Source organism: Ischnura elegans, chromosome 12 (genome assembly GCF_921293095.1).
Source record: "Ischnura elegans chromosome 12, ioIscEleg1.1, whole genome shotgun sequence".
In the NCBI taxonomy this organism is placed as follows: Eukaryota; Metazoa; Arthropoda; class Insecta; order Odonata; family Coenagrionidae; genus Ischnura; species Ischnura elegans.
In genome coordinates, this window is record NC_060257.1 from 24,539,854 (window position 1) to 24,565,754 (window position 25,901).

General features: G+C 39.0%; 1 protein-coding gene across 1 annotated transcript in view; it reads left to right on the plus strand.

Moving 5' to 3' along the window:
* Positions 1-23,299, plus strand: part of LOC124169656 (homeobox protein OTX1-like) — a 107,226-nt gene extending 83,927 nt beyond the window's left edge. The window contains exons 3-5 of the mRNA XM_046548307.1: positions 18,719-18,815; positions 20,218-20,456; positions 21,035-23,299. Coding sequence (XP_046404263.1) covers positions 18,719-18,815; positions 20,218-20,456; positions 21,035-21,736 — 1,038 coding nt within the window. The 3' untranslated portion in view covers positions 21,737-23,299. The remainder of the gene's footprint in view (positions 1-18,718; positions 18,816-20,217; positions 20,457-21,034) is intronic.
* Positions 23,300-25,901: the final 2,602 nt, after the last annotated feature.

Consider the following 25,901-nt stretch of genomic DNA (forward strand, 5'->3'; position numbering starts at 1 on the left):
GCAGGTTTTTCACGCCCCCCTTCTTGTGTGGGCGTTTTCCTGCAGTGGGTTTTTTCGCTGAAGGTTATTACATCCTTATCCTCACGTTTGTTCCCATAAACAGTAATCTTTTTTACACAAAATTTTCACACATACTTGTTTATCTTTCTTGAAATTTCACAAACAGAGTCTATTGCATATATTTTGTATGGTAAACGTTTATAAACCATTTTTTAATATGTTTACATTGACGCTATCGAGGGGTTAGGTGGTAGAGGTTACTTCATAGTCTCAACCTCGCCCGAATAAAGGCAGTGGTGCTGCTAGAATGGTTCTAAAGTACTCCATGGAAACCTACCTTAATCGGTAGAATGCTTTTAATAATAATAATCATGTCACAGTACCACGAGATGAACTCGCGAATCATCGATTTGAATGTTACTGGAATCTCTTCCAATGAAGCCGGATGAAATTTGTCCTATCCCAAAAACGTATCCCTTCTCAAGCTCTCACGGGATGGTTAACGGAGACAGGGTAGGAAGGGGTACTTCTCCCCTACCCCTTACCCAAAACACCCCCTCCACATTTACCCCTTCCCCCGAAGACCTCCCCCCCTTCCTGGACCGTGGACTCAGCTCCATTCTAGCGAGCGGTGGAACACAATGGTCGCCAATCTACCACACAAAACGCTAAATGATCCCCTGACTCACGTCTCCCCCTCCGTTCCCCCCCTTTATCCCCACCCCCTGCGCCACGTACCCCTCCCACTCTGGAAACCAAGAACCAAGTAACTGAGTAACTGTTTTCTGAGTTACTGAGTAACGGATACATTTTAGATAATAATTACTTATATATATCATGTGCTCAGGGTACACTTCGTGAAACCACATATCTACTGTGCGAAATAACTCGGTAATGTTCCACAAAACTTTATTACCCTAGGTTTCAACCAGTGCATAGTCATTATTAACCTTGATAATGAATATCTAGTAGTTGAATATAAGACACGGTCTCAGTCGTCACTTTGTGGAATTGCTTCATCATAGAGTAAAATAAAATTACTTTGTTCTATAAAGTGTGGAATGGTTCAAAGTAATTTTATCTAGTAGTTGAAGCCCAGAATCTGAATAATGAAGTTTTGTGGATCATTAATTAGCGAGTTATTTCAGATTATTAATAATTAATTGTAATCCTTACAGTAGGATGTGAATTCTGAACTAAAATTGATCACAATGCAATTTATAACTTTTTTTGTCGCCAAAAAATTTAAATCGCAAGCATCACAGAAATGAGAGCTCTGGGTTTTAACTCGAGTGACGCGATAAAAAATCACGGCACCAGTTACCCGCGCTAACGTTAGCAAAAAAGAATGTTCGGTAACCCCTGTGGTTCCAAATTTTTACTGCTATGATGATTAGTGTGCCATTCAACGGATTCTCAGTTTATTTCAGTAGGATAAGCAGGATAAAAAAAACCTATCCGAAATTTGGACTGCAGCGTGAAACTGATCGCAAATTCAAAAATGTAACTGTAACGAGGCCTAGTAACTCATTGTCGATACTTTATCGTTCTCTGCTGGGAATCGTTATTCCTTCTCCTACCCTCCTATCTTTCCAGCCTGCTTAACACCCCCTGCCACACTCCTCCTAAGCCCCCGCCTCCTACTACGTTTCGCCCACACGCCACCCTTATTTTCTCCTCCTTCCCACCCACTCCGCCTCTCAAGCCGCGTGCAATTTCCCCATTTGTGTAGATTAATTGGAGAAATTGTCCCCAATTAAGTTGCAATTCAGACGGTTGTTGTCGACAGCCGAATGAGACGCTGTCGGGCAGGGGTACGGAGGGGAATGAGGGTGGGGGTAAGGTACGGGGAGGGGTGGGTTCTATTCCGTAGTAGTAGGGGTAAGCTTAGGAGGAAGGGTAGGTCGACGTTGGACTGAGATTCTCAACGGGAGACGAATTACCCCATCACCACATTAGATTGGGATACGTGGATTTTTACCCTATTTCCTGCTAGCGTGACGAATAAATTACGAAGATTCAAGCGTGATAGGGTGTAATTCCATATTTTTATTGCAGTGTAATATATTACAAAGTTAATTTATTAACAATAATGATGAAATTTATCGACACTTGACGGTACGGTATTTGGAGGAGGCGTCCGACAGCTGAGGTCATCTGCGCCAGAAGGGAAGGGTATGGAAGGAAGGGTGGAGAGAAACCCGGCGTCGGCATTAGCCTATTAGCCAAGCCTTTAGCCACATAACATTCAATCGGGGATCAGGCGCACGCTGAAAATTCTCTGCCACCGCCGGGATTTGAACCCGAGCCCACGGGGTGGGAAGCTGACACACTAGCCACCACAACAACCTGATCCCCCCTCCTAACTTGACATTTTACATAAACAATACATGGTCAATGTAATATAGCATATTACAAAGCTAATGCATTTACAAAACAATTTATTTAATGCATAAATTATGCATATTTGATAAATAATCATCACAATGAAAGATCTGAGATTTTCCCGGCGTATGATGACGTTGAAGTTGTTTCGGGTTTCCCAACGGGTGAGGCTCTCCATCTCTGCAGTCGTCGTTTCTGCCGTGTCGTCCATCGTTATCAGGGCTTATCTACGAGTTGAGTGAAGTCCAAACTATATAAATCGGATCACTCAACTTGTAGAAAAGTTCTGATGACGATGGACGACGCGGCCATCGAAACGTCGGCAGGGATGGAGAACTTCATCCGGTGGGAAACCAGAAACAACTTCAACAATCATCAAAATTTTAGCCCCACTAAGTCTGTTAGGACTTATCAACGGTCGCCATTTTATGCAAAGGTCATCTGCTGCGTTGAAATATCATTCCATATTGAAATAAACACTGGTAATTTTTCACGATTATAAAATTTATTACGACCTAGGTTTCAATGCTACTGAATCATCTTCACAGTGATGTAGTAAGATTGAAAATTAGGTCGTATTTGATTATTAAATAAACTTGGAAAATCCCAAGTATTTATTTCAACATGGGAAAATTGCACTCCATCACGCTTCAGTCTTCGAAATTTATGTGTGATAAGTTCTCAGAGTTGTTCCGCGTTATTGTTAGGGTTCAAGGTAATCATAATAATTTAAAATGTAGAATAATATTGTTCTTAGACCAAATAAATTTTCAGCTACGAAAACATATTTAAAAGAATAACTAAGCTTCTCTTCGGTTGGCGCGCCGTTCAGAAAAATTAACCCATTAATCCCCAGCGTTGCGTTAACGCAACATTATTGAATCCAAATTCTCAGAACAAGTTTCTACCCCAGAATAATTTTTTCTTCGATTTACTGACTTTTTATATCTCCAGTTCTAATTTTGTCATTTTCACCTACATTAACATTATTGCATCATTGTATTTTTATGACTGATGGCGTTTGGCATAAAAATCGATGCACACATACGAAATACCCTAGGAAAAATGACACACCCCAGCATGTCCGTCAAGGCGGAATGGGGAATTTCCTCCAACGGAATACTGATAACTCCCGGCGAAGATGTCGAGTGTGCAAATCAAGATAAAAAATAATAGATATAACCTGAGTTTTAGAAATTACTTTTTTTGTAATTATTTACCGGAGTTTTCCGTATTTATTTACCGTAATTTTTTTGTATTTATTTACCGTGCACGCAGCATTATGAAAATCATAGCATATGATGAAAATATTTTTATTCCAAAAATTCATCTTAATTAGGCCAAAGTAAATCTGAAAATGGGAAACAACCGAAGTTAAATGCCCTGAATACAGGTTGGGAAATGGGGAACATGCACAATTTTTAAAAGTACTATAATAAGAAGGCCCCTACCTCAAATGTACTCGCTGAAAATCTGGCGGCTGAATAATGCTTTTTAGCTGAGTTATGAGTCTTTAAAAATTAATCTTCGTCGGCTGCTTGAAAACACGACGTCATCGGAGCGTGACGTCACGGTACGGTATCCACTGATAACAGACATAGGAAGTGGATAGAAAATCGGTCAATGCAGGGGCTCAAACGAAAATTCGGCGAAAAATAATTGCTATTTTTACTTCGATATCTTGCATTCAAGGCTCTACCGCTCCACTATCTTAGCGAAGTGAATGGTGTACCGTCCGATGACGTCAGAAGCTGTTTCAGGTCACGTGACTTCGAGCGATATTCGAGTAATTTTAATTAGCATTTCATGGCCTTTATGGAATACTAGGTGAGATTTGGTATATATATTTGGACTCGTGAGAAAATTGTCTATTCACCGAGACTTACTAGCATGATGAACAAATTTCATGCATGTTCCCCATTATGGGTTAAACGCAGCCAACGTTTTGATTTCCATATTTAACCCTTAACCAGTGACGTGAACTATTTATTACACTACCAGTAGAAAAATAGGAAACCGCAATAAATCAAATATTCATAAAATGTTGCGACGCCATTTTTATTGCTTAAGTTTATGTTTCTTCATCTTCTAAAATATTATTCGTCACCAATACGAATCAAATTTTTCGGTAAAAAAAGGTAATTTAAAACAGGATCCAAAAGCTGATATCGAACACACTTGAATTATTGTTCTCGCTTTTAAGCGTCCATATCTCGCCACTATTAAAAATAACGTCTTGGTTGTCAAAGAAAGATGGTTACCTAAAAGGAAACGATAGAATTTATCTCGTTTATTCCTTTTCTTGACGCATTCTGCAGGCGTTACGTGAGGTCTCTCAGACCGCTAATCGAATCAATTTGTAAATTTACAGAATTAAATAATGAAAACGTTTAATTTTAATTGTGTTATATCCTCATACAAAAATTTGAAGCTAACGATGATTTTAAGTGATAAAAACAGCCAATTTGAAAATATTCATAATTTTAAAAACACAGAGGTCTCTCAGACCGCACATCACCGCTTAAGGGTTAAATCATAGATATTTAAATACGGAATATAATTATAAATTTATCAGTGTGAGCAAGTGATTTGTCATTAACATACGACCGGTTCAGTCGTATCTTAACGTTGGCATGGAGTGTCCCAGATTCCGCTAAGTTTCCTTCGGAAACTTGCGTCGTTCATGCTCCCTGGAGAACGATAAATTTCCTGGAATGTAAGGTCCCCACTCAACATACCTACTCCGGACTCATCTGCATGATCAGTCCGATAGGAATCACCCGACAATGCACTCTGGAGTGTGTTTCCATCGCACGCCGTTTCCGCCGCTTCGCGACCATGGCGCTGAATTCGCACCGCTCCACAAGCGGTTCAACTTCGCTTCATTTGCGTAATTAATTCGATAAGCGATCATGCATCGAGTTTTAACCGATTCCTGAGTCGTCAACCATCCATCCCTTCGTATTACTTCCTGGAGTTCACTTCCCACGTCCGATGCATTTATAACTGTACTCGATATGTCGAGTGATTGATACATTTCATGATATGTAAATTTTCCTTTTCTATATCCCAAGACCAATTTTCGCATGTATTGATACTTTTCTCATTTTTGTTTTGAGAGTCGCTTAACGTACAGGATGTTCAGTTGGGTAACTCTGATTTCACCTGTGATTCGGGGTGTGTCAATGCATTTATAGTTGTATATATCAGTGATGCATTGGTGTGGGTACTTTTTTATTTCTTCGTTATGAAAATTCAACGTTATTCTACAATATCCCCAGAAATAGTTTTATTAATATTAAAATAATAATGAGGAAAAAAACGTATATGTAATGCAGACATAAAAGTATTTGTGGTATCCACAACTAGTTCACTTATAGACTTGGTGTTCCAGAACATGGCATAGCAAATAGGATTAGCAGAAAATGGAGAAGGTTTATAAAACTTATTATTGTTTCTCCTAACTTCAGCTTCACGATTTTCAGAGTGTAAATAAAGTTATATGGTATCATCATCGCTCGTGCATTATTATCAGAGGGTATTAGTGAAACTTGGCTGGGCATTGGATGTTGGTATATCTATAAGAAATTATGATTCCATTAAGAAGGTATTTGCCACGATGAATTTCGATTATTTGCCTGTGTCTATGATATTTCCTGTCCATCGCCTACAATGGAAATATTGCAGAGAGGAAATCGTTTTCTCCTTATTTTTTTACCGTGGTGTAGTTTGGGAGATGAGCGTAAACAATTTGTGAAGACTACTACGTAAGTGTATTCTTGCATTCTCATCCGAGTAATGTAGGGCAGTTTACTTTGAACCTAAGACAAGAGAGAAAGCTGATATTAAATTCGATAAATTCAATATCAGAACACGGTTACTTTTCATATGTATAGTCTGCAGCTAAAAAACTTGTAATTAAAAGCGATAATTATGATCTCATCGGGTCCGAAAAATATATATCGAAATATCTACCAATAAAAAGTCGCCTCCCGATAAATTATCACCTATCAGTGGGCTAAATCTGATATTGTGTATCAATATTTTATCATGGTATTTTCATCGACAAAATTTTTTCAATTTTTGCTATCGTGCAATTCGATATTTCGATTTTTATTGGACAGCAATAAATCGTCGGAGTTCAAAAATAATAATCGAAGCATCAATTTACTTTATCTTGAGATATTTTCCAATATTTCGATACATTGATCAGACCCGTATGATGTATTCTATAATAAAGGCGGCCAAATGACAAATGGCGTACATTAAAATTGTCTCGTGAAATTTACTGCGCCGAAGATGAATCCCTGAGGGACACCATGAGGAAAAAATTAAATAAATACTCGCTCTCAAGTGTCGGTAGGAACGTGTGCTCTTTGTAGGCTTTGAGCGAAGAGCGTGAATATTTGTGGACCTGCGTTTATTTTCGCGAAGTGGTAATCCCGCCAATGTTTCTTTAAAATTTATTTTTTTCCCTCACTCGCGCGTCCGGTAACGCAATTACTGCGTGTTGCGGTGTGAGGGGAGAGGTTGGGGAGCGTAATACGTCGTAATGAACCTAGTGTCACACTTGAAGAAAAAATGATTTCGGAACCCATGAAGTTCCGCACGCTTGCATGAGCACGAAATAATTTGGAATTGGAATGTAAAAAAAAAACTTTCCAGGGGTACAAAAACGTTCCGGAAAACATTCTTTTTGACGATTACAGGGGGAGCTTTGGTGGAAAAAACTGAATTAATAACTCTTTGCAAAAACATTGCCTGTTCGGGAAGGTCCCTCAGGGGTTTTGGAACTCTGGAAAAATTGTCGTGCCTTCCTCAGGATTTCACGTTTTGTCGATGGGAGTTCTTCTTCCGCCTTCTTTTCCCTCTACGCTGATGACCCAAAATGGCGGCACGCCGAGCGAATTCTACTCATTTGTTTCAGTTCTCTAACATATTTCGGAGCACATGCGAAGCTCAACAATGAGATTGAAATATATTCTTCAGTAAGCTGGCGTAATCGAAGGTGGCTGGCATAGAGGTAAACTAAACGGATTTAAAAAAATAGCACACCAATAAAATGCTCTCTGAAATCTCTGAATTGCTTATAAAAACTGATTTCCTTGTTGCACTTTTTAATTCCCAAAAACAATAGATAATCATGGTGAATAGATTTGGTTTTATTCGAGCTCTATCTCTGCAAAATGTTCTCTAAAACCTAAGAGTTGCACATAAAAACAGATGGGTACTTTCTTTTTTCCCTGAATACTAGATACTCGTGGTGTATAGGATTGGTTTTATTTGTGTTCTGTCGTATTTATGTTTTTGAGATGTAACATCAAATTAATTGAAATATTTCCAGTCACCACTCAGATGTGTGAGATATATTTTTCAAAATTTGATATATTAGAAAAAGACTATTGATGAGACTATATATTTAGAGCAAAGCTAATAGTATCCCTAAGCAGCAGGAAATCAGATGCTGATAAGGATACACACTAGTCCCTATAAAAAACTCCTAACTTTGTGGGTAGGACAAATTTGATATACCCAACTTTTTGCCAAATATGTAATTATTTATATAAATTACGTACGGTATTAATACATAAAATACCGGTCAGATACAAATTATTGAATGATTTCAATTGGTTTCCATTCATATAATTGTCTAATTTCTTCCATGCAATTAAATACATTTTTATTTGATTTCATTTATGCTCCCTTACATTACTCGGAAATATTCTCCTTTCTTGTCGAATATTTCTCTTGCCCTTTTACAAATATTCACATTTTCAAGTGATTCACGTCGATTAATGTTTGCGTATCACTTGATTTTTATTAATCAAGTATTTATTTAGTTCAATTTAACGGAATTATGTTGAAATTATTCGAAAATAATACTTTAAATGAAATATTAGATTACGTTACACACGATGGACTGTGGCGTTGATGCTCAAGTTGTTTATCTGCTCATATTTCAAATGCGAAGTGATAAATATTCAATTTTTCGCTGATCGGATGTATGGAGATAGTGTTATGGAAACAAGAAATTCGATGAGGCGTAATCTTCATTCTTGCCAATGGAATTTTTATTTCCTGGAAATCGTTCATGCATTGATAAATAATCATTTTCGTGCTTTCCAACGGGGGTCCACGGCATCAAAAATGGCGTTTAGCTGCCTCTCGAAAAAAATGAATGTCTACTGATAGGCAGCTCATCGAATAAAGTGTGGGACTATGGAAAGGGGGCGAGAATTTTCGATTTGAAAATGGAGGAAATTGTAATTCCATCGATGAACGGTCGTGCGAAACTAATTTGAAATAGATCCCTGGGATTTGTTCGAGAATGACAGGATATTTACATGGAAAATGACGAAAGTTATCATATAATGTATTTTTTCTCCCTTCTATATACTGGTAAATATTTAAAAATTCATATTATTTATTAGATACAGAAAACCTACAAATATATAGATTCACTTATTTTGACTCTGACAATGGCTGCAGTCTAGATCGAAATTTATTTATTTATGCCCTAATCATCGAAGCCTTTTACATCGGTATTTTTAAAGTTAATAATTTCACGTGCACGAAGAACCATGAACTAGATAGGGACAAACTACCCAGGCGGGTCTCGAACCCGCGACATTTTGTTTGGCAGGCGAGGACTTAACCCCGCCGCTATCGAGGCCGTCAATGCTGTAATTTTGAGATTTATTAAATCAGTAAATATACATTGAGTACAATCAGTAGTTTGAGGCAAGATTAAATGAGATGCCTTCAAAATCAGGCCTGAAGATGTTGCACTGCTACCAAACTGGTCGTTATTATAAAATTACGTATGCATTTGAAAGTTAGAAAGCTTTTTAATTTCGATACACACTGATTCATAAATGATCTTACGATCGGATAGTGTTAGATTAGAGAAAAATTCATGTTGCTTGCGGTTTATGAAGTTTACTGATAGTATTTGTTCGAGTATGGCCGTTAAGGGCTTCTGTTATTATGTGTGTAAGACAGCTAGTACTTATGGGGTGAAGGTCATCAGAGGACACAGCCATTTCGTGTGGAATGGGAGGACTGATAACGTGGAAAGCACATGGGATAGGGTGGTGAAATTATAACGAAGCAGGTAGGGCTGAAAGTTTTGGTTCCATGTGCTTGACAAATGAGCGTTGAAAGCGAATGTTCTAGAACCCTACAAGAGGATGGTGATCTCTTGCCTTGCTGAGGATAATTCATAAAAATTATTGTCACCCATATTTAGATTTCTAATCTCGCTCATAGGAAGGTACCAAAACTGGGAAGTAATATTATAATATTTTTAATTATGAAGTTTGTGGGGACAGATATAAGGCACTCGCTTTGGCTTGCGATAATCTCCGTATCTTTTCATTAAGTGGTAACCATGTCTATGAAATAGGGCCGATTTCGACAATTTAGTGCCGTTTTCAAGGGTCTAACAGGTCTAAGAATAGGGGTAAACTTACACAGTGTATTGGAATGGAAGTGGGTGTTAAACATAAGGTTGCAAGGTTGAGGCTAGTAATGTAATTTCAACGGTATTCTAACATTTCATTAAAGCTTTAAATTAAAAAGCAAAATAACACTCATTATGTTATGTTAGAATACTGTTTAAATTACATTGCTCGGTGGCGGTGGGGTAAAGTGTTTGCCTGCCAAAATTAAGGTCGCGGGTTCGAGTGACGCCTGGGTATGTTACCTTTATGAAGGGCATGGATGTTTGTGCACGTTTGAGGGTTAAATGTCATCAAAAATCCCAATGCAAAGGCCGATTAGTGCTGTTTCGGGGGTATGGAATAAATAAATTAGAGGGGATGAGAAGTTAAGAGGCGTAATTGTTTTTTTTTATGAACAGAGTTAAGTACAGAAATCAGGTAAAGAAAACAAACGAGATCAACTGCATATTTATCAGTACATTTTGGGCCGGTTTATAATGTCTGGTTAGCCTTAACCGGAACATGGTACAGCCAAAACCATGGCTGGAGAATGTTAGTAAGCTACAGTTAGAAAAAGTAGTTCAAAATGACGTTTCGTTAAACTCATGACTTTCAACGAAAGGATGAGTTAGCTCCAGCTTTCATGCTCTGCAAAATTTTAACCAGGCATTATAAAACCGGCCCTTAATATTCCACTAGCTATGAACACGGAATAGAGACTCAGTCCAATCCCCCGGCCACCAAGATTTTGTACATTTCTTCTATAAATTTCTATATCTAACTCTGTTAAAAAAAGTTACTTGTACCCCTTGGCTTCTGACCCACTCATTTAAGAAGTGCCTAAAGGTACTGAGTCCAATTGTCATTTTTTAAACATTCATTGTCATTTTCAAGGGTCTAACCCGTCTAAGAATGGGGATAAACTTTCATATTGCATTGGAATGAAAGTGGGAGGTAAACTTATAAGTAATGAAATGTTGTAGGAGGTTTTAAGAGTACATTTGAGGGTTGAGAATCCAAGGGCACCAGTGACTTTTTTCTAATTCGTTTATTGAAATCAGGTAATTATTTAGAGTTGGGGCGTTTAGGGTAGTGGCGTAGCCAGGAATTTCGTTCGGGGGGGATCCAATAACAGGGGGGGATATTAAAAAACAGGGTACTAAGTAGAGGGTTTTAAACTAATTTTAACACTTTTCATAATCGTAAATACTTCATTCGTTGAAGAAACATTTTGTTAATTCATGCCTTTTTCAATATTTTTTTCTTTAATAAAGGAAAATAATTGTATTTTTATATTTCGGGGAGGGGGTCCGGACCTCCTGGAACCCCTCCTGGCCACGCCACTGGTTTAGAGCGCTTGCTTTGACTAGTTTGACGACTACTAATTCTAAGTATATTTTCTTATGCATTTGCGAAAATGTGTATGGCCCTAGGGGCACTGAAATTGTAGCGAAGTACGCAGGTGGTAAAGGACGAGGACTACGAAGGACAGAACGCGAAACGGCCCAGTGTTTTTGAGGCACGTGTCTGACAAAGGGAAGTTGGAAGCGAATATTGCACGGAGTGCACACGAGGTCGTGGAATTTCGATTCGCCATTGTTGCCCCATCATGCATTTTCCATTCTGCACGGAACGCTGTCACGACGGTTGCCTGGTGTGGGAACCTCAACTCTCCTGAGCATCAAAACTGGGCACCGCTGGGCGAACGATGATGATAAAAAAAGTGACGAACGGAGAACGAAAAGAGAGCGAGGTAGGACTATTTATTTCACCTTTTGCGGTGAACGTGTTTATTTTCCCAAGCGCAATGGAATTTTTTCATCTGCGAGAGGATCTTTTCATAAAAGAGGAGCTCAGGCAAATGACGCTCAGCGTGTTGTCTACTTTTTTATTTCTCTCTCTCTCTGCTGTATTCTTTTGGAAGGGTTAGGGCATGAAAATAATAAAAGAATAACGAAAAAAATTGCGCTTTTTTCCAATTTTGGATATTGAAATGCGCTCGCCTTTCCATCACGAGTATAACAGATGGCAATTTGATATTTTTCATACATATATCGCGGTGCCTCTTTCAATTTTTTTGTCTACCTTCTCTTCCTTCTCCCACCCCACGAAAATGTCAAGGTATTACTCGCGTGATAACTGGATTCACCATTCTCGGTTGTCATGCTGATTTCAAGGGAGCTCAGACGCGGAGTTATGAATACACATAGCGTCTCTATGGAGGGAGGAGAATGAATTGGTGCATTGCGTAATATATATAATGGATTTTTCAGTTATCACGTGAAAAAAGTGTATCACCGAGAATTGAAGTGTTCCCTTGCCCCCCATATATATAAAAAAATAATCCATCAGGGGGATGAGAGTCATCCTGCCGCCTACAGATTTCATTTTGTTGAAAAATTCGCTAATCTGAATTCTGGAAATGTCTTTACCAAATTGCGCGCTTTTTTTATTTATATAGCTCCCGCTGAAATATTCCTATTATCGTTCTCGGCGTCGACGAGCGTATACCTAATGATTCCATCGGAATATTGTCGCAGGGGGCAATTTTCGTGCAAAAGAATTAGTTGTCATCTTTCTTCTTTTTACTATTTTTTTTGAAAAACGTTCTTTCCCCCTGGGGTTGAATCTGCAATTGTGATATCTTTTCATACAGTTGCGACTCTTTGAATTCATTACTGGTCGCGCTCACGGTACAGAATGGATGTTGAGGGTCTATTGTGACCTCTTTCATTCTCTCTGATGAAATTGAAGGTTTTCAGGTATTGCATATCAATAGCTTGAAAATGGATCGTTTGGTTCACTGTATGTCATCGAGAAAACTGCTCAAATGAGTAAGCCTATCGTCTGACGAAACGAGGGGAACATCAATTTGCCGAAGAAGAAATGCTAACTATTTATTGTGTCCTGATATATTTATAAAATAACTTTACTCTTTCGAATAAACAAATTTAAATGTTGTATCAATTCTGTTTGTTACATTATGTGTAATTTTGCGACCAATATTTATTCGTTATCCGCAAAATAGAGTGATTTTCTGTGACCCAGAACTTTATTTTTATAACAGAATTTACTATCTATTGTAGGAGAAAGGCAATCATTGTCAGGAACAAAGCCGCGAAAAGATTTTTCTCCCAATTGGGTAGTTTATGTAATATTATGACCAAAATTTATTCGTTATCCGCAAAATAGAGTGATTTTCTGTGACCTAGAATTTTATTTTTAAAACAGAATTTATTATCTATTGTTGGAGAAAGGCGACCGAAAAGCCGTGAAGAGATTTTTCTTGCTAGTGGGTAACAACATTTATTTTTGGACACTTAATTAGCAGCTTATAATATAGTGCAACTTATTCTGAAAAGTACAGAATAAAATTCATAGTACAAATGGAATGTTGTTGAGCTAATAAAAGCCTATTAAGGTAAGCCTTTCGAACCGTGAGAGGAAAAATTCTTTTATAAAAATGGCGGTGATGAAAGACTTGCAGTTTACCAATATAGCAAATGTAATGCTTCCAATTCAGAAGGTCCCTTCAATACTTACATCTCCCCTACGTATCATTTCCCATTTCATTTGTATTAGTTTACAGAACCCAAATGCGGAGTCACATTGTAGTTTTTCCTCCTTTGAAAACATTTGCATTCATAGGACGGAGACTGTAATTACAACGGGTGTACGTTGTATTCGTTTCTATTCATCGTACTATGAGGAAAAGGCATCAGAATTGTAGTGTAAAGCAGAGAATACTACTTTGAAAGGGTTTTTATTTCCTTTTTTTATCCTGGAGTGCATTCTTCTTTCCGCGTGTACTTAACTCAAGTGGTTCCGTTCTAGTCAATCTTGTAAAGATGTTCAGACCTTCTCTTGCAAGAATTTTACGGCGTTTTAATGCTTCTGCAAGAGAGATTGCGTAGCTAGTGATGTGATTTTACAATGGGAAAATTTTGCTTACTCCTCAATCCCGAGTATTGTGCTGAATCTTCACCTCGTGTACTTTATTTCAGATTGATTTCAAGGACGTCGACAATGTTGAGTTCGTTGCTCGCTTCCCTGATTGTTATCCCGTATAGGTATCGTGTATTCTGCTGGAGTGAACGTGGTGGTCAATTACCAGCATCGAAATTAGTTGTAAATTGCCCAAATAAGATGCATAAGAGAGTTAATTTTGAAAATGTTTATTTTATCTAGGATGCGGTGCTGGCGACCAGTAATTTCAAGATCACTCACATTCTTAAGGATAAAATTAGGTCTGATGTGATTTTTTTTAAGTTCATTTAAAGTTATGAAATAGAGTGGTCTCTCTGAGATCCGGCAAATATTGGTCTAGAGCACGGGAAGATAACGAATACGCCAGGTAACTGGGAATAACTAATAATGACGCAATTAAATGGCAGAAGTTATGTTTTATTGTGAACATACATGTAGATAATATATTGTATTATAGACTACATTGGGACATACATGCAATGAAAGTGTAAACGTATGGTAAAACTACAAAAGAGAGAAATAAAACTCACATTACAGTATTGTATTGTTGTTTATCAATAGTCCACGCTATGCTGTTGAATTGGAAGGCTCCCCTCTCAGTAACTCTACTACGCCTATTTTATGAATTGGACTAGGCTCTCCTGCGATGGAGATTACTCGAAATTACTCACTTGTGACGTGTGAAGTGACGAATTATAGAGGGAGTACTGTTTGTTGATAAAGAGTTAAAATAGTGAACCAGTGATAGTGACTATCATGGCTAAATTTCCATGTCACAATATACCAGTTTGAAAGTTAAGAGTGGTGTTAATAGGGAGAAACGGCAAGAGACTAGAAAGTTATACGAAGGACGTTTTTTTTTTTGCAAACTCCGATATCTCAGCAAAAACACCATACAAGCGATAGGCGAGTACTGCGCGCATAGGGCGATTGCATGTCCTCCGCACCACACACTCAAGTTATTTATACGGATGATCGGATCGGATACCTCGGATCCAAATATCCGCGGATATTGCCCTTCATCGGATACATCGGATCCAAAGTCGCGGAAGACATCGGATCTGGATCCGAAATTTTAAATAATAGCTTCAGTGAAAGCAACGAAGTAGAAGCCCCATTAAGGGTGGAAAGAGTTCCGATTCTCTTTTCGAATGCGCCGTCGCATGCGATTCTTGTTCTACTCATGAACCGTTTTGTTTAAAAGCTATCGCAGAGGTTACGTAGTTGAATTTCAGCCGTCAATGGCAAAATTCGACTGGCACATAGTGTGACTCTTCCCAAGGGATTGAACAATCATCGGGGGAATCGCAGCGTCAGGAATTTGAAAATGCATTTGGATCAGAAAATATCCGATCCGAAAGATCCGGCTCCGAAAATCAAGGATCCGATCCGAATCCGTAAAAAATCCTGGATCCATCGTCATTTATGAACTTAAGTTTTTAGTTTAAGGTTATCAGCAATCTCATTAACCACACTGCTTCAATTGATTCTCCCGCCAAGTGTGCTCTGCGGAGCGACAGCTAGAAAACTCGCCGAATGGCTTCAGCATTGACATATCTTGACCTTTATGGCGATAAAAGAGAATTTTCCCTTAATGCAATGTGGCTAGAGTGTGAAAAATTACACCCATTCCCATTCAAAACAGAAGAGGAGATATGCTGGCTTCAGGAAGTGTTCTGATCCATGACAACGACCGTCATCTCAACGCTGATGCAGCCCAACTGCTCCTTTAGCAATTTTAATGGGATATTTTCGATCACCCGCCGTGCAATGTCGACATAGTGCCGTGTGACTTCCATCTTAACACTGAAGTGAAAAAGTAGCTAGTAGGGAAGGGTTTTCAAAAAGGCTTTGAGCATCAGAACTGAGGCAAAATTCATTGGAGGTCACTGGCGGTAAGATCTTCTGAATAGGGTATGGTAAAACTTGTCCACAGGCACGACCAATACCTCAATTGATGAGTCGATTATGTCGAAAGGATACCAAAAGTGTGCACAAAATTTAACAATGAAATAATTTTTAATCATTCACTTCGTCTTCTGTTCACGACCCTTCGGAGTTTGAAGAAAATTTCCCTCGTATTTTCTCTCTCTCTCCCCATTACAAGGTGGTTTTCCTCCCTTGCCCTTTCGACGCTATTTTTGCTTTTCGTAGACCTCGTGTGCCAACTCTACATCGCGAAAATAAAGGCAAGTTCTCCACCTCTTGCCGCCCGCACCAACCTCACTCCGTATACATCCACGCGGCACCCTGACAATGGACCGCAGCTGCCTATTGTGACCAGATTTCTGAGTCTCTTCCTGCAGCCAATGGTCCTCCGTTTCCCGTAATAGTGGGGAGAGGGCACGAGGAAGATCATGGGATGATGTTTCTGCGACAATAGCAAGGAACAGATTGGAAAGCATGAGCCGTAGCCATGAACCGTAGTCTTACTAGACTCGACGACTTACGCTTTTTTCCGCGATTTAAAGTGCTTAGTCATCATTGCAGTATTAACAAAGAATATTCAGTCGTGAGAGTAAAATTAAAAGTTTTGCTATTATATTTGATAATGGGTCACATGGGTATGCGATACCTTGATTCGATATACCTTGATTCACCTTAATTTTGAAAACATAGTACAGAGCAAGTTAACCTGTCTATAGATTCCTCTGCTAATTATTAATCTGGGAAGAACAGTTCATAGTTGATTCAGTTGCATATAGTACATGTGTGGCTCATTTTGTGTAGGCATGTTTGAGTTTGAATCATTTAGAGATATTAGTCACTTCCACAATCATGTTCTCAATTATACCTCATTCAATATTGACACCATCAATATTGAATTGTTGCGGAAGAAAACGTGAAGTATAGTAAGCGAATTACCTTGTCTCGTCGTTATAAGAGAAATTACGTAGTGCATAAGTAGCGTGCTTGTAGCGTCTCCAAACTTCAAGTTCTTCGAATAATATTTAGAAATTGAATCAAATGTGACACACATGGGGTAGGTTTGGGGACGTGTTTGAGTTTGGAACTATTAAGAGATGTGAGTCTCTCCCACAAAGGCTGAAACAAACTCTAAATGGTCTTATAAAATTTATTGACGTTTTTATTTGATAACGAGGTATTATAACGAAAAAATATGTAAATATTGAACACTCTAAATACTTTACTCTTTAGGGGAAAAGAAAAAATGAAAAGTTTCGAAGCGGCATCTGAAAACGACTAAGAATATGTCTAATAAGCGCATCTCCTACCCTCTTCGTTATGAGAAAAAGTACGTACAGCATAAGTAGCCTGCTAGTAGCATTTTCAACCTTCAAGTTCAAAAACATATATTTAGAAATCGAATCAATTTCAACACTCATGTGGCAAGACATGTTTGAGTTGCAACTCTTACGAGATATAAGTCACTTCTACAATCGTATTCTCAATTATACCTCATCTATAATTCATACCATCAATATCAATTCTTACGTACTAAAACGTGAAGTCTATCAAGTGAATTACCTTGCCGCGTCGTTAATAGAAAAAGTGAGATCAAAATAAGTAGACTGCTTGTGGCGTCTCCATCCTTCAAGCTCTTCGAAAAATATTTAGAAATCGAATCAATTGTGACACACACGTGGCAGGTTTTGTGAAGACATGTTTGAGTTGGAACTCTTAAGAGATGTGAGTATCTCTGATAAAAGGCGTCCTCAATGCTTGTCCCGCGAATATCACCCATTCTGCAGCGCTATTGGCCCACAATGGATATTCGATTGCAACTTCACCCTCTTCCCGATCGGTCCCAATTAGGGCTTCCTCGTCTTTCCACTAACGTTTCCGCCCCTTGGCCCCCTCACCCTATTGACTTCAACCACCCTTCCAGGGCCGGCACGTGTACCTTCGCGGATTTCACTTCAATCAGGGCCGGCAACGGTTCCTTCCTCCTCGTCTTCCCTTTGACATACAGCGCCGAACAGTGGGAAGTATTTTTCTTCCTCCCCCTGTGGACCAATTCTCATTTCCTTGTAGTCTCGTTTCCTTTCCATCCATCTCCCTTCTCACGAGTTATTCTTTGTGTTCCTATTCTTTCCTTAGCTCTCAAGTTGTCATGATGAAAGCGAATTCTAAATGGCCTTATACTAATAATTGACGTTTTTATGAGACAACGTGGTATTGTAAACCATTAACATGCATTTAAAATTTGAATTATGGTTTAGTTGAAGCATATTACTTCGGAATCGTTTTTATTTATGACTAGAAATTATGAAAAAACATAATACTTGTTCCTGCTTTTGTCTCTGAAAATAAATGATAAAACCTTTTGTGCTGACGTAGGGCTTGGATCTCCTGTCAGCCTCGCAAAATCTCTCTCTTATGATTGAAAAAGTCTTGGTAAATGAGGGTATTGTGTATAGCTAGCACGAGGCAATCTTTTGTGAAGAAAAAGGTGTAAAAATACGAAACAATATTCAGCCATGAGAGAAATTTATGCAATCAGGTTTCGATATCAAGTAATTTTTTATAGGTCAACATCTTTTGTTCCTCGAGGGAATTATTATAGTTCTCATATCTAATCATCCATTTTGAATAGCTACACCGTTTCCATTTTAATTACCATCACCCACCAAAGCCACTAGCAATTAGAGAAATTGATGTTTGTACGATAACAGTAGCCTCTAAGAAAGGAGGTATTTCTCCATTTCTCATTCCAATATTGTTGGTTTTGCGTTGGTTTATTGTTGCTTGCTATTATTTTATTAAATATTGTATGATTTATTCGAAATAAATGGTGGGGAATTGAATTGAATTAACCAAAGAAGCTCTGTCGAAGTGAAATTCCCCAGAATCTTGCTTAGCTGATTAATATATACATATTCACATACCCAGTTGTATTTGTTTTTATAATTGCTAAATGCTATTTTGTTGTTTACTTGCAGGTGTGGTTTCAAAATCGTCGGGCAAAGTGGAGGAAGCGAGAGAAGGCTCTTGGCCGTGACAATCCTGGTTTCATCCATGGCGACCACCAAGGCAGTGGTGAGTATCGCATATACCTTACCATCGATATCCACGGCTTTCCCGTGAAAAACTGTCTGTGTATTCAATGCATCTACTTGCTACCCCGAAAGCCACCTCAATAGGCGTGTGGCAGGGGGTGTTAGGTTAGGACACAAGCCGATAACAAATAAAAAGGGAAATGGTCAAACGAAGTCCCGCTTAGCTTTTTTATAAAGTCGTCCTCAGGGTTGAAGTCCTTACCTACTATCATACTGATGATCGCGGGTTCGATTTCGATAGGTTGCCCTGACACAGGGCATGGATATGTATGGTAGTCTATTGTTAGTTGTTGAAACCCCCGATGGAAAGGCCTCGTTATCCGCATGTATATCCCATAAGCATTTCGATTTACTCTAGTCACTGGTGTCTCTTCTCATAATATACGACGGAACAGTGTAGGGATAGGACAAGGCAGTTTTATCTTGAAAGAAAATGCATGCACATATTGGTAACTCTAAATATTGTACTCGTTGTTTGAAAAAATGGCAGATTATTACATTTGAGTAACCGTAGAAGCTTTTTTAAAGTGAAAATTTGCAACATATTACCTTGCTGATTAAACATACATTTGCATACAGTTCGATGGCCACTAGTATCTCTTTTCACAATTGTATTTATGAGGGCACTGATAGCACGAGGCAGTTTTTGTGAAGAAAAAAAATGTGCATATCTGTACTTCTAAATATTGTACGTTTTCATTGAAACAATAGTAGAGAACTTCATTTAATTAACCGAAGAAACTGAGTTCCAGTGAAATTTCCCAGAATATAGCCTTGCTGATTAAACATACATTCCTGTACAGTTCGACTATAACTGGTATCTCTACTCATAATTGTATATATCAGGGAATAGTTCTAAGGTGACGCGAGGCAGTTTTATTGTGAAGGAAAATGCATACACATGTTGGTAACGCTAAATGCTGTATGATTTATTGGAAATAATTATTGGAGAATGAAATTTAATTAACCATAGAAAGTCTGTAAAAGTGAAATTTCCTAGAATCTAGCATTGCTGATAAAACATATATTCACATATAGTTCAACTCCCTTATCATAACTCCTATTATTCACATTGATTGACTTGATGGTGGTAGTTATCATCCAGTATTCCCACATACAGTTGAGTTTGCTTTTTAACTGCTATCTCTTCTCATAACTTTGGTTATTCCAATTGATTGGCGCTTGATGATGACAATTATCAGCGAGTGTATCCCACGTACAGTTTTATTTAAATTGGTCACTGCTATATCTTCTTATAACTTTGGTTATTCAAATTGTTGACTGTTGATGATAATATTTATCAGCCAGTATATCCCACATACAGTTCAGTATACTTGTGTCATTACTATCCCTTCTCATAACTTTGGTTATTCCAATTGCAGGTCTTTCTGCCGCTGAGTTCGGCGTCCACGCGCACTTGGGCGGCCTTCCACCACTAGGCGGGCCCCACCACGACTCACCCTTCTGGCCCGGTGCTCTCGGCTTCGGGCCCATCATGGGCCTGCACCCTCCCTCGGCCGCTGCCGCAGCCGCTGCAGCCGCCGCGCTCGGCCTCGGACCCTGGGGTCCCCCGCCGCACCCGGGCTCCGTAGACCAACCCCCGACCTCCGGTGCACCACCCGTAAGTAAATTATTTTTCTACTAGGATGTATCAGTTAGTAAAACACCGTTATTGACCAAGTGCAAGATAACCACCAGTACTGGAGACTTTAAACGTCTGAAAGCTAGTAATTTTTCTAAAAAAGTGACTGATTTTAGCGTAAGTAAACTAAAAAAATATATTATTAAAGTGGCTCAACCAGAACTAAACAACTGATAGCATCTGAGTGAAAAGTGTTTCAAAATAAAATGGTTATCTTCTAGTTAAATGCAAAAACTTTTTATTTTTAAGTCTTTCTCAGTTCCTATTCGGTAGGGTATTCTGAAAGTGGTATTTTCTTGAATGACGACTATTGTCAAAAAATCAACTATTGATGTGCAGAATATTCATACTTGAATGTCTATATTATTGAATTAATGATGCTTCTAGCTTTCTGAACTGGCTTACTGAAGTATTGGAGGAAAATTTTCAGTAAATTTAATTTATTACTATACTGGAATTCCTCACGGATAAACATTAAGTACTCATTATTTTATAGTTAATTTTATAAACCGTCAACCGTTAACTTTAGATCATTAATACATTTCTTCCCATTCCAGGCCTTATCCGCTTCGCCACCCACCTCCGCCTCCCCAACTTCACCCACGCCGCACCACCATCACGCCGCTGCCGCCGCCGCAGCAGCCGCCGCTGCCGCGCCTCTGCACACCCTGCTGTCCCACTACGTCCTAGCAGGCTTCCCACCATCTGCAGGAGGACCGCCTCCGCACGCTCTAGCTGGTCTCTTGCCTCCCGGAGCTTTGGCGGCCGCCCTACACCACCACCATCACCATAACCACCACAACCAACAGCCTCCTCCATCCTCAGCTTCATCTTCCTCTTCACCTCCACCGTCGCATCCAACGCACCACCAGCACCATCACCCGCACCCGTTGCTGCACCACCAGAGGCTGCTCTCCGGCCCCCCGGCCCACCACCATCACCACGTCGCACCCACGCTCCCGGATGCGGCTGGGCCGGCGAGTCCGGCATCCCACGGGGCAAGTCCGGCACCTCCGAGTCCGCAGGCGGGTGACGCGCCTGATTCCGGAGCCGTGGGGCCGGGTATGCAGCAGCCTCCGAGCAAGGGGCCCGCTGCGGAAAGCCGGAGGAGCAGTATAGACGCGCTGAGGCTGCGTGCGAAAGAGCATCAGGCGCTGCTGGAATTGGAACAAAGGTATATGACGACGGTGAAGGTCGCCATGCCTCGGGAACAGCAGCCCGCACAGCAGCCACAGCAGGTGCAAGTTGCGAAGTCGTAGAGTACAATAAGTGGGTAGCATGAAATGATGCAGTCATTGAAGTCTCCTAGTAATCAGATCAATTACCAATAAATCAAAGAGCCTGGAGCCATGCAGCCGTTGAGGTCTCCCGGTAATTAGTTGAATTACTGTTAAAGCTACGAATCTGAGAAAATTCAGGCGTTGAGGTCTCCCGATTATTAATACGGGGTAATTGATACGTTGCTATTGGCTAACAAAAAGTGAAATATGCCTCTGTGGAGTGCCAATGCAGACATTGACGTCTCCCTAAAATTGAGTTGCAATCTGAAATCAACGAATCTGATGGACAGCATTTAGGACATTATGTTCAGCCTTCGGAGAATGGACTTACGAAATGGACATGCTTATGCTAGAGGTTAATTTAAAGGTGCCATGTTTGTCCCTCTCGAAGTGATGACATTTCGCAGAAAATTGTTGGATTTTGTATTTAAGGACTTCCAGGGTATCGCCTAGTTTTTGTGGAATTACAATATATGTGGCTATGTGAAGTTGGGATAGAGAATCCATTTTATTATTTCGAGAGTTAGCGTAATAGAATGGATGGATGTTATTGTGACACAATTTGAGGTGTTTATGAGTTTGAGGAGTTAATGAGTTTTTGTTACCTCATCAGAAATTCCCCTGTCAAAATCAGTGTTGGACTCTTTGTATCTCTGAGGTGAATACTTGAAGATTGTGAATAAAAAAGTGGGCGTTTCTCAAGGTTAACGGAAGAAAGAAAAGGTCACTGAAGTGATTGACATTGATTGTTCGCTATTAAAAAAACTAGTGGAACTGTAGTGAAATTTGATCACAATTTTTTGCCCAGTAGTATTATTTACTGGATTTTTTTGGTAAAAAAATCTGCCCTACATTTGCTCATGAGTGTCATCCCGACAATGGTGAGGGAAATGTTCCCGACTGTGTTACTAACTGTGATTACTCGTGAAGAGTTTGAGCTCGAGGTGATGATTTTCACCGCAATGGTACATTTGACCTTATTCTGGTCTCGCATTCCCCTAAGTTACCTCATTCCTTCACAGACATTTTTGTGAATATCCGCAAGCTGGCAATAATGGATTTTGGTGGTCAAGAGAATCACCTCAATCGAGTAATCAAACTTGAAAGACGAATTTTAATTTGAGTGATTCGCAGCCGCATGTGTAAGTGAACAATGTGTCGGTAGTTTTCGTAAATTATTTAAATATTCTTCTGCCAAAGGTACCTATAGTTATGATTATCTTAAGCGGACAGACAAAGTGGTGATGATGGTTGCAGCTAACTTTACAATGGCTAACTTTACAATGCATTTTTCATTGTTATCAAAGCTGTGGAAAACATTTCAATTTTGATGGAGAATAATTTTATTACTGTTTTGATCTTATTTGTTGTGAAGGAAATTTGAATACGGGATGAAAAGGAAAAACCTAAGTTATCTCGATGTTCTTGGTTTTACCAACGAAGACGAGTTTTATTTGGTCTCATTCAGTGTATAGTCGTTGTAAATGAAGTTTCAAAAACGTGAGAACATAGACAATACTTCCATTAAAACTTTTAACCATATGATTGATTGCTTTACTTATTGTTTCCTATCATTACCAGCCCCTAAGTCACATTGTTGGTTTATTTGAAAATTTTCATACAATAAACGAAATTAATTGACTTATATTGTTGAGATCCTGATTTTTAAAGTCCATTTTACAGCTCTATTTTTATAGACCTTATGTATTGAATTAGAGGTAAGTACGTTCATTTTTTAGCCTAGTTTGAAGGTAACTTTTGATATAATTTGCAATGAATACTTAATTTGATGAATTAATTAATGTTATAATTTGTAAATTGAAGAAGCTCAACAAATATTATTTGGCCATTTGCTTCTGGTATTTATGAGGTAGAATACTGTTGATATTTCGGGTAAAGGACAGCAGATGTTAATCTCACAAACAGTTATTTATCATTAAGCCTACCTTCACGTTGATAAAAGAACTTGAATTACCAATCTTGACCACTATAAAATCTGCTACAGAAATTAGTGTACGTTCAAGTTGTTACGATTAAGAATCTGCACGTTTTGAGGAAAATAAGTGTTCTTAAAGCATTAGTCATGCAGCCAAAAGGGAAAAGTTAATCTTAAATGCTTGGCTAATATTTGGTCAGTATCGTTGATTCCTGTATAATAACTATCAAAATTATTAAGTAATTCCTTATTATGCCTCATGGTGCGTTTAAAGTCCAATATGTTAGCACGTCGTTCTAAGATACTATTCAATCGTAATAATTTTAATTGCCATGTATATAGTTATTTTTTGGGAATACAATATTGCATTCATGTTTTAAATAGAAGGGCATTGGTCCATGAAATAAGCTGTGCGGTTGTCAATATTTTTTCATTTCTCTAACTCTGCCATGAGGGCACTGTAGATAGCGAAGCAGCTTTTTATTGTTTTTGGTATTCATTAATATTAAAATATTCTAGCTATTAAGGTAGGTGAACATGGTGTTTATCAGAAATATTCTGGCAGTCTCACTCTTTTCAAGTACTTCTCTCTTTAATTCATAATAAGTCCTAATCCCTTACATTCCATCTTAAAATCCTATTCTCTTACTTCCTTTCCCTTGTATAACCAACATCCTTCCCTCTAACACTATTTTCAAATCCCCTCCCATTGAAGTACTTGCTCCATCCATACCTTCTGTCTCCACCGTATCTAATCTAGAAGTTGCCTATCCTCGCCTACTGTGTCCAGCTCTCCGTCGTTCATCCTCCAAAATATTTTGAATTGGAGGATAAAATGAGGTGTATGACAATATATAAAAATTAGCTTCCTTGAACTCTCCCATAAAAATACCATTAAAAGCCCATTACCTTTCTCGTAGCCCAAAGCCCAAGCCCATTTCTCGTAGGCCGTCTGAATAAGATGGGCCTATGCAGCTTGGAGACTAAGCGTACGGCACCGTACGCAGAGGCGCAAATGTAACGCCCAATTCAAATTTCAACGCACTGAAATCAACCGTCACACAGTGAAACGCCCTGAAGTCTCTGGAGTTCCTTATCTACCTCCTTCCTCCAGTGCTGAACCTCGGTGCTTTCGAGTACCTTATCATTCTAATTGCTCTATATCTTCCCTTCCCATAAACATTGCACGCTGCAGTTGTCGGCGGAATATAAGACTTATTCAGTCGCGAACTGCCGATCGGTGTAGACACGTGGAGTAAAGTAACGTGAGTCCTTTTCCTTCTCTGGAAGACCAGTACCATTTGAGACAAAGGAAGAACGCATCACACCAAGGCCCCTTGTCACCTAGACTCCCATAGCAGTGCAGCCAACCACGGTTCATACCAATGTGAGTGCCAATCTCTTTTCAAAACACTGTCAGTGCCTGGTGGATTGTTCTGTGGTGTGTTTCACGGGTCTTTGTCACACGATTCTTGATTCAACCCGAAGGTTGGTTTGATTAGGTAAAGGTAGAGCTCAGTCCAGACTATATCATAGGTACATGAATTTTATACATTCTACATCTACATCTACATATTACCCAGCAAGCCTCCTAAAGAGGTGTTTGGCAGTGGCGCGGCCATTGTCCACGTTTTCTTTTAAATAAAATTTGAAAATTTTTCTGGGTGTTTTTATATCAGATGTATAATTTTCATAATTGAGATGCAGGAAAATGCTTGAAAGAGTTTACTCTGCGGAGCCTGAAAAATATCTACATACTACCCTACGAGGGTGTTTGTCAGGGGGCACAATCACCAACCTGCAAGAGTATTCCTACATGCACACCACAGGGTCATTAACACATTACGCATTTTATAAACTTATACGTCCACACTCACGCAAAAGCAAAAAATTTCACCTATTAGCCGGTGGTGAGAATAAATTTCACATTTGAGTAACTGATAATGATTATTGACAAAGGTTTGAACGAATTTCTCTGATTATTTAAAGAAGTTAGCCTAAGTTTTTATACTTTTAATATGAATGGGTATTCCATTCCTCTTGTAGTAAATGAATGCTCTAAAGTCCTACCCAGGGAGACTACATAAAAAATCACCAAAAAAGTATCTAATTCAATCAATCGGTCTTCCTTAAAATTCTACTGTGCTGAAAGATTCCTTGCGGTGATGTCAAAACTTTAATGTGCAAGCATTTATAAAGTTTTAACTA